Raw genomic sequence first — 10,763 nt, 5'->3', positions numbered from 1 at the left:
AAACCCGTTCATTCTGCTTTCAGGAAACCACAATGGTTTGTTAAAAGCAACATACCAAATGCTCTAAATTATAAACTACTGTTGGTTCTACAAGCTATCAGTCAGAAAATGAGTAAGAGAAAGCAGGTGATATGCAGCAGAAATGGCTGTGATTTATGCCAGTGCTGTTATAATCACATTACAGTACAGATTTGTTTTGAAGAACTCAGTTTAATACTTTGTGTACTCATGTTTATCATAGGTCTGTGCAGACAAAGAAACAATGTTTTTATCAAACTATGATGTGTTTGACTTGAAATATATTTAGCACAGATGACAGTTTTTAAACACTAATTTTGACTTACATAGTTAAGTATTATATAAAGATTTAATGACAGTAAAGAAGGAAACAAGTCACACAGGGTTTTACGGCTTTTGTCTGGAAACCATAAGCATAATGAGAGTCATTACCCTCTACAAACTCAGTAATAAGCATTGGTAGTGAGTTTGGGTTTTAGAACATTTTTTAAATTTTGACTGCAATTTGTCAGTCACGTTGGAAAAAAAACATCTATTGACTTGAAATGTAAGAGGGAAAACCAATTTAAATTATTGTTTCATTGCTTAAATGACTTGAATATTAGAATAGCTGACTTGAATATTGGAATAGCTGAACAACTGTTAAAATCACGAGTTGAAGAATGTGACTTCACTTCAGTATATTAGTGTTTATTCACTATTAAAAATAGCTCACAGTCAGTTCAGTAGTAATTTAGAAAAAAACCTTAAAATATCATGAGCTTAGTGTTAAGAATAAAATAGTAATTGCATGAAGACTTACCGAAGACCCCACTGCATCAAATACTGATATTTGTACTTGCATTAATATAATCTGGAAACTGATGCCATACTATGCACCTGATATAGGAAACTATTTCATCAGTTGTACTGTTTATAAGTCTGATGGGAAAAGCATGAAACATACAGACTATGGCTGATTTGTGTTTTTACAGACACCTGAATAAAAGTATCTAAAACCTAAATAGAGTATTGCTGTAATAACACACACTCCCACTCATTAAACTGAAGAGAAAGGCAGGTTCTTTTCAAAGCTCACAGATCAGCTTGAAACCAAGAAGATTATTTCAAAACCAAGGATGCACCAGCAAATCAAACTGAAAAATCACTCTGGGCTTCCATGTGAAATTAAAGAATGAAGACTTCATGCTTGTTTCAGACTCATATTGATATTGATTTTTCAATAACAAGTACACAACAGAAGACAACTTCTCACATCATTTAGAAATCACCAAGTATAAGTAAAGCACAAGAGATTTGACAAGAGATTATCTGTTGTGATAACAAAAAAAAAGTAAATTTTAAGGATGGACTACTTCCAAAATATAAGAAATAATGAGGGATAATAATACTATGATGGGAAAAAAGTCTTATACCTTTGTGGCAGCATCAAAACAGACAAAGCCCATGCTAAAATCAATGGTAAGTCCCATAAGATGACTCTCCAAAACACAGGCATATGTCTTGCACTGTAAAAGAAAAAACAGAGATGGTAGTTACCACAGAACACATTTCTTGAAATTCTTTCTAGGACCAGTATTTCTGTGTCTTCTGTTTAATACTCAAAAATATTATCAGAAATAAGTAACCGTGTGTAAATAGGTCAATTTTTCAGCAGTGTATTTCAAATAAAAGGATCTATATCAGTGCTGAAGTTTTCTATGTATTGTAAAAAGAAGCTTTCCTTCCATTAGTGAAAAAATAAATCAGAAACAGAATTGCCTCAGTGGTTTACCAATGACAACTGCTAAAAGGGAAATTTCATTATTTTCAAACTATATTTGTTTTGGTATGCAGTAACTTCCTCTAACATTAATATATTAATTTTAGCTTTTTAAGAAAAAAAAAAGCATGTGCAAAATATCTCTATGGTATGCTGTTTATCACATTTTTCAGTTGTCCTAAACCTCAGTGAAAAAGGTAGTATTTCATACCATGTAGCAACTGATGTAATCATACGAAATACCTTTTTTTGCTTCAGCCAATGGATCAATATATTTCAAAGGTTTCTGCGAGAAAACTTGAAATACTGAAAGACTTTATCATTCTGTGAGTTTCAAATCTTTGCTACTATTTACTTCCATAACACTACACTTCAATACATGAAATATCTATTAGTGTTATTTTCAGGATCAAAACTATTGCTGTGCCTGAAGGCTGACTTCAGGTACAAAATGACAAACTTGTATTTTTCATCACAAAATTTTTTTTAAAAATTAAAACTTTTCCAAATCTGATATAAGTTCTTTAAAGAAATTATTTTCATTTTATAGACATTTTACCCTCCAGATCAAATGAAATAGTTATATTTTTCAAATGTTTCTGTAGCCACTAAATACACAAAATGAGAACAAAGATTTCCACTATCTACAATGCGTCAAAGAACCACAATATAAATTGTAAACACGAGGACAATGTAAGTTGCTAAATAATCAGTGTTACAAAAGTATGTATTATTATTTTTGGCATTTTGGTTATCAAGGATAAATCACATGCTTTTACTTATATGTTTTTGGATGGGCTCTTTAGATTCTAAATGGTCTTCCCCAGAACACAAGAAGCTGAAAGGCTCATTAACAAATTCTAAGAGTTTAAATAGAAATTGTCATGAAGGAAAATGGAAAATTTCATAGCTATATAGATTCTTTGGTTATTTTAAATTTTACTTTTTTACACTTGAATATCAATTTATTTTCTGGAATTGAAATATTTGAGTGAGTTGCTTTTGTCGACCAAATCAGGTCTCAGTTACACACGAGCACTTGGTTCACCTTTATGCACACACCTTGGAGCTATAGAATCCAGGTTTCAAACAGTCATATTCAACACTGAAGCTGATGAATTATCTTAGTTATCAGTGTGGCACAGGTGCAGTGTTTAAGCCAGTCTACAGACAAAGCATGGCCATCTGTAACTCAGAAGTATAACCAATGCATCACATATGCCTTACAAGATGATTTTGCATTATTGCTGAGTAACAGTAAATCATATGTTACCGGGTGATCTACCATAGGTGTTCAAAAGCTATAACTGTCCAACAATAAATTAAAGGTTTCTTACTGCTGTTGTTGAGGTGGAAAGCAGTGACTGGGTCTATTCTTGTACCTTCCAACACTGAAAGAACTTTATCTACTTAGTTACATGTATAAAATCTCAATTCATACAGTATACAGTATAGAGGTGCACTTGGTCATTATAACAATTAATGCTTAAGCCCCCCCAAATTTTTAAATATAAAATCAATGATTCAGGTGTTGCAGTCATATGGTATTTGTGTTTATATTAGCAAATAAAAGTGGCACTTTTTTGGAGTAGCTACACCATGAAACTGCTATGAATATATAAATTTTGAACATAAATCAGTGTTGCTAGAAAAGCAGAGGATATTGTCTTTGGCAACATCTCATTAGTAGAAGAAAAGAATATAAAGTAATATATTTCACAGTGACTTACAACTTAATGAATTCACATATGCAAAAATGTTCAGGTTTTGCATGCAAAGCAAAAAAATGCACAGTTTTGTAGAATTATCTTGCTAACTTCCTACAGGATGCTTACTACATTTTTATTTGTAGACCTCCAAGGTATCTAGAACAGATATAGAGCCTTTACTGAGAATCAAAATTTGTCAAGGAGACAGTGTATCAGATTTAAAATATGTATTGGCATCTAACTCATCTGACCTCCCACCTCAACATCAGAGGTCAACCTACAATGTGCATTGCAGCACCAGGCTGAGCTGGCACAGTTACCTCTGCTTAAGCACAGGACTGAACTAATTAGACTCACTGAGACATTAAGATTTATGAGAAACAGGACATATCACTCTTGGTTCAACGCTGCACTGAAAAAGCAATCTGCTGCCAAGACTGAAGGTTCTTTGTACAAAAGACAGTGCACAATTTGTGGAGACATATAATCTTGTTCAGCTTGATGTGGTTATCATTAGGAAGAACCTGCAATGGTAGGTCTAGACCACCAGCAGTATCTCTTTCATTCCTGATTCTTTACTTACACATAAGACCAGTCTATGCCCTCAGACCATATATTCCATGGCATTCAAAACAATTCAGAGAAGCAAAAATGTGAGAATAGGAAAAGAATCACTGGACAGTGAGATGGGGTGATCGGCAGTATGGTTTAGTAGTGGATAGGTATGGTTGGACTTGATCTCAGAGGTCTTTTCCAACCAGGAGATTCTATAATTCTGTGACTGTCCCTTGCTTTATGAAGGTGGTGTATGCATTTGCACATGATGCTGGTTATAGGTTAGAGTAGGAATGTGAACTTTCAGACAACTGTTAACTCTGTTAAGATTTTTCTTATCTTTATTTTCTTTAATTTGTTTTATAATTCAGACATTTGGAGAAAACAAAAATGTAGAAATTCTTCCCAGAAGACTCAGTAATTTAAAATTTCTTACACATTTAAAAAACACTTTAAATCATCAAAAGTGACTATTAATAATATGTGCTGTGGATGTTTGGCTTTGGTTGCTGATTTCTCACATAGAGCTCATGAAAATCTTATCATAACTGAAGCATCCCCCTCCCAAAAGAAACAAGATATTTCAGTGCTTTTGTTCTCTCACAGAACACAGAGTTTTAAATTTGTTTTATGAATAATTCAGTGGGTCAGGCAGAGGTTAAAGGAGACAGGCCAAAGCTGTCCCTTACATTCTACTCCCTCAATACACAGAGTTTAAATTATGAAAAGAATGATATGTTGTAAGCCTAGTGTAAGCCATCTCTGAAGCTATAATTCCAAGATTTAATTCAGACTTTCAAAGTCAGATTCAACTTCAATAGAGACAAATGTTAAAGTACTGTAACACAAAGCAATTTACACAATAACCCTTATATGAGGGAACAAACAACTACAATGCAAACAGGAAGGACAGGAAGAAAAAAATTCATAATGGAAGTGGTGAAAATTTTAGCATTAAAGTAGCACACAAAGGGAACCTGACAATCATATATAATTGCACATCATTATGCAAGCTCTAGTACTTTCAGATTCTTCATGTAACTATGCTGTGAGATAGTAAGAAAAAAGGATCTACATTTCAAGTAAAATTGTTTTCTTCTAATAGTTAATTATGAAAATGGCTTAGCATCTCTTACTATTCTGAAGAAAACTAACTGAAGAGTGACTGTAACATATCACGATGGCACCACTACAATATTGTACCATGTATTATTGCTAAACTATTATCAGCTTGACTATCTCTCCTCTAATATTTTTTTTTTGTAATAAAAAGGGAAGGAAACCCTTAATTTTTGTTTCAGATATAAGTCTGGTAGAAGCAATGAATTAGGCTTAAACAGAATTTATTACATATTTACCTTGAGGCATTTTAAAATTATTTTAATTTTTGAAGTATTCTTTAGAATTACATCAGAATAAGGTCCTGATTAACCTCTCATGAAGGTTAATGCCAATTTATACTCGTTGAGTAACTGTCTTATTATTTCTATGATTATGGAATAGTACACAACATATTTGAATAATTTTAAATGGCAGTTTTAAACTGTAGTTATATTTTCAAAATTACATGATTTCATAGTAAGACAAATTTGCACACAGCTGGCTTATAAATCATATGAAATATGAATATTCATATGATAATGAATATGCATATAAATAAAACATAATTTTAGTAAAAAGATAGAGTTGATACCTCAGTTTTGAAACTGTCACCTTTTTTTCTCACAGAGCAATGAAAGACCTTGTTGGAGACAAATTACACTACTACTTAGTCAAACAAGATTTTATCTGAATCTGCAAATTGGTGGATGAAAGCAGTAATAGATTGCTGAAAGAAAAATGAGGCAGACGACCACTTATATTAAAAATTAATATCGTCCCTTTTTTCCAAACTGAGATATAGAAAGAGAGACAAGAAATTAAAGAAAAAAAGACGAAATAATAAGTGTGAGTTCCACAATAATAATCTATCATGAGAAGCCTGTTTGTCTATCTTCATAAATTTGCTATAATCAACCAATCTCAGGAAATCAATACTTTGAGTTTATAATTGCTACTCTGAACATCAGTAGATTGAAAAAAAGGTGGAAAAGCTAAGATTAATCTGAGGTTAAGATTATTAGGGAAAGTCTTTTTGCAAAACATGAAAACAATTTTGAATAACTGTTATTCTAAAACCCAAGAGAAAATCTAAATTAGGAATGCTAGAGCATGAATCAGTATTAGGGAAGAACAAATATGAAGTAGCTTCAGGGGTAAAATTTATACAAGAAAATTGCCATATATTCTTCTACTGATGGTATAGTAGTGCTTCTACAGGAGAAAGACAAAGATTCTCAAGTATGTACTAGCAGAGGATATATATTGTTGCAATTTTTATACAGAAAAACTACACTTACATTTTTCAGCATTACCAACAGAGTTCATAAGGTAAGAATAGCTCCTGTTAAAGGTAGTAGAGTGCATGAACTTAAAGATAAAAATTTAACCTTCTTTGACTCCTCTGCCAATAAAGGTAATATGCATTAAAACTGACAGCAGTGTAGTTTTTGCAAAATGGATCATTAGTATATACTAACTTCGTCCACCTGCATATGTTGGTTTATAGGTCAGAAGAGGACTAATATATAACTAACAATTTGTCTAAATAAAAAATTGTCAGTGCTTGCATTCCCAGGAGGATGCAAAAAATGAGTACAGGAAAAGTATTAGTCAATACCTGCACAACAAATATGCTAATATGGCTTTTGTAGGTGTGTATATAGAATAACTCATGACAACATCAACTAAAGCTGTTCCAACCACATATATTTTTTATGATTAGAACATCAATATAATAACCAGGATTAGGTGAAGTATAATTGTGGTGGGTAATTTTTTTCTCCTATTTTAAACAAACAAAACATTTGTCATGTGAGAAAAAGGGTTATCTTTAAACATTCTGATATGTAATTTTGTTATAAAAATTTACTAGTAATCTGTACCTGAATGTCATCCATCTCTGCTCAGTCATGTGACAAATGAGTAAATGCACAAGAAATAAGAAATGTGTGAAAAAAGAATATTGTATTTGAGGTATAATTTTGCTCTTGTTTGCATCCAGTAACCACTCTTATGCAGTATACTCTCATTCCCAATTATTGCAAGGACAACTGAATTCCTGCAAGATTCTCTTATGTTATCCAGTAACAAATAAAGTAACATGTAAGACAGTATGTACAAAAATCTAAACAGCTGTGTTTGTCCCTGATCTATAGTTTGCTTTTCCTCTTCTGGCCACGAACTTTAGTTAACAAATATGTATCATGTAATCATCCTGACTCAGAGATAGTATTTGAGGTGATCTCTTCTGAACATTAGATTGCAAGCTGTTTGGAAACACCAAAAGGGTTTTTATGCAATTACATACATAAAACAATAATACTTTGAGAGCTGTAGGAAGTCAGAGAATTTCATAAATTGCATCATTATTTCATACAGATCTAATTTATTTATGTACCAAAAAGTAATCATCAAGGCAGATGTTCTCACCTGTATCCGTTCAACTTCTAAAAAAGTTGCTGTTTGGAAAGCTTTTTCCCATAGTGTTAGGTCAGACTCTAGTTCCACAGAAAAGTAAAGATCTTCTCCAGATTCAGACTGGACACTGAAGCAATGTTTCCGCCGGTCCAGCAGATCACTGTCCTGATGAAAACCTGAAGTTACATAATCTGGCATACATCAATTAATATTTTTAATTGCAAACATCTATTCCTCAAACCTACCATTTTTAAATGGTGTTTTTAATGATATAACACTGTAGTAACTACTAAGAGCTGAGGAACTGAAAATTAGGGTTTTGGTCTAAACATTCACATTTCAATGGATTATAAACAGGTCACCTATATTCTGAATGGTACAGAACAACATAGCATATAAGGCATAACTTCCAATATTTTGACAAGTCCCATCCCAAAAATGTTATCAACTGTACACTTTTAAATTAGACAAATTCTATAAAAGGTGTTCAGTTTCTATTCACATGAAAGGAACACAGATATCAGCTTCTCTCACCTATTTGACTTACCCACCCTACTCTGGAAAGCTGGCCAAAGGAAGCAAGAGATTTATTTAAGCAGCATGAAAAGTCCATCTGTCCTATTTTCCCTATAGGGGCTAGACCAAACAAGTTCATATTTCTGGTGGCTTACAAAATCTAACATAAAATTTGTCTATAGCTGCATACTGCCAGCAGAGGCTATAGTGGCTGCCAGTGGTTAGGTTGCTGGCTTTGGACCTGGAGGAGGAAGTTACTTTTGGCTTTACTTTCAACACACCACCACACAATGGATATCATGTTATAAATATACAATATTTAATGATTGCTAGCATTTGTAATTGGCACTAAATCAAAGAATAAACAAGTTAATGAGGAAATCCATCACTAAAATGTTTTTCAATGATTTATTTATTTTGTTTAAATACAGGATGCTTTATGCTAAAATTCTGTCATGCAATTTGTCCTTGTGAAAAATACATTTTTAATTAATTTTGCCCCTACTATGGTAAAGCAGTTGTCACAAACCACAGGCTCACCAGTTGTCCTTGCAAATACATTTGGAAATTTGGGTATATGTAGTTTGGGTGCAATTTCTACAATGCTAACCAATAGCATAGGGCACAGTTGGCACAGTTGATATCAGCAAAAGAGACTCGCAGGACAGTATTCTGGTTATACACAACTTGAATAGACCAAGGGGACCGGAATCAGTGGATACAAGCTGGAAGAGCATCTTACATTGTTCAAGCCAGCTCTCTCTGTGGCAGAGAACGAGGAACCTGAAGCTGACTGAGAACAGAAATATATAAAACAGGAATCCGTAGGAAACTATTACTCTTAGGCAGATAAATAGGCAATGGTAGAGTAAGCCATTTTCCTCTTTCTTTTCATTCAGTAGACATGTGACAGACCTGCTCAAGAAATCCAGTACAGCATGCATTCATGAATGCTCCTGGTTTAAAACTGCTTTATGGTTTCTGGAAGAACCAGCAATGGAGGCACCATACCCTCTCTTTGCAATCACCATGACAAAACTGAGTTGCTCAGATTCTAAAATGAGCAGTCACTGTGGAACAATCTCCTTCCTCAATTCCATCAAGTCCTAAGCTTAGTACCTCAATCTGCATTAAGTCATGAATGGAAAAATCAAAATGAACATAGGCTGATAGATCTTAAAGAAACCATTTCCAAAAAGATAAACATTCTCACAGATTTTTTTCCCACAATTGTTCAGAGGACTGTGTAGTTGAACTAGTTACATGTATCTAAATAATAGCCTATGTCCTATGACAAATACTTTTGCCTCAGGTTTTTTTGTGGGTTGTTTTTTGTTTTTTTCTTTCCACTCGGGCCCTTCTAGTAAAACTAAAAAGACAATTCTGCTCACAGTATGTTCTGACCAGCATTCAAAAAAGAGGTCATAATTTCTAGGTGGTTGTTAGTGACACCTATGCTCTACTGTACACTCAGCCTCAAAGCACACAGAGCGGCAGCACTGTGACAAATGTTTAATCTTGTGGATATGTGATATGTGTAGCAACATAAAACATATCATCTAGCACCTGACTATACAAACCCCATGAACATCAACTGGATGAGTAAAATAACTGGCCAATCCTCACTCTTACAGGAAAGAAAAGCTACTCTGTATAGTATAATAGCACCTCTTGTTTAACAGATCTTAAGCAGACAAACTCCAGAGCTACACCTGATGGAATAGGCCTGCTGGTCCATAACCAAATGGACCTATTCCATTCCTGGAACAGGCTGCCCAGGGAGGTTGTGGAGTCTCCTTCTCTGGAGACATTCAAGACCCGCCTGGATGCCTTCCTGTGTAATTTCGTTTAGGTTCCTGCTCCGGCAGGGGGATTGGACTAGATGATCTTTCGAGGTCCCTTCCAATCCCCATCATTCTGTGATTCTGTGATTCTGTGATTCTGTGATGGTCTGTACCAACATGTGATTTTGATATTTGATATAGTTAAGTCAATGATCAGAAAAGTTCAAATTTAACTTTAATTTAAATGTTTTATTTTAGTTTTAAAAGAATTGCTGACCTGCATATGAGGTATTTGTTTGCTTCTTTGTGGTATTTCATTTTACTTGTAAAAATAATTTGATGCAAGGTTTCCTTTACTGCTTGTGCTCTTTTTTGCTGCAAGATCTTTCTTTAGTTTTTTATTTGTGCTCAGGCATTTATGGAGTGAAACCTGTATCTAATCATGTTTCCATTTGTATAATGGAAAGCTGTAGGAAACAATACGTAGACAAAGATAAAAGATAGTTATCCAAATGTCCTGGTAAAAGCAGGAATTCAAAGCAAAATTTTGTTTTACGAATCCAACTGAGAATGTTAAAAATCTCTGCAAATTTAAGATAAACTTGTCACAAATTTCAAAAACAGCTCTGGATTAAGCAAGTATCTTCATTAATTAACTTTTGCCAAATGGCTATTTCATCTAAAATATAAAATGTCATTCTACTCTAAAGATTCTGCTATGATCCTGTATTTTTATAATTACTTACTAGTCAGTGATGGACATGAGCCAATTTCATCTTGATTTTTTTTAAGAACTCTTAAACTGTTAATTATTAGCTGTACTATTTGCTCCTGATGTTCTTAATGTGAATTAATACAGAGTCTCTGAAGAGGAACAGCCAAAAAACTTGTAGCAGTATG

The 10,763-nt window shown here is 33.5% G+C and overlaps 1 protein-coding gene across 1 annotated transcript in view; it reads right to left on the bottom strand.

Annotated features, from left to right (window-relative positions):
- Positions 1-1,433: 1,433 nt before the first annotated feature.
- The window catches only part of LOC104520575 (gamma-1-syntrophin), a gene marked incomplete at its 3' end in the record, with an annotated part of 25,377 nt that continues 16,047 nt past the window's right edge, over positions 1,434-10,763 (bottom strand). Inside the window, exons 4-5 of the mRNA XM_010162302.2 lie at positions 7,576-7,728; positions 1,434-1,526 (exon numbers count right to left, since the gene is read on the bottom strand). Coding sequence (XP_010160604.2) covers positions 1,434-1,526; positions 7,576-7,728 — 246 coding nt within the window. The remainder of the gene's footprint in view (positions 1,527-7,575; positions 7,729-10,763) is intronic.

This window comes from Antrostomus carolinensis, unplaced genomic scaffold (genome assembly GCF_000700745.2).
Source record: "Antrostomus carolinensis isolate BGI_N321 unplaced genomic scaffold, ASM70074v2 scaffold25362, whole genome shotgun sequence".
NCBI lineage: Eukaryota > Metazoa > Chordata > Aves > Caprimulgiformes > Caprimulgidae > Antrostomus > Antrostomus carolinensis.
This window is presented reverse-complemented; position numbering and strand designations above follow the sequence as displayed.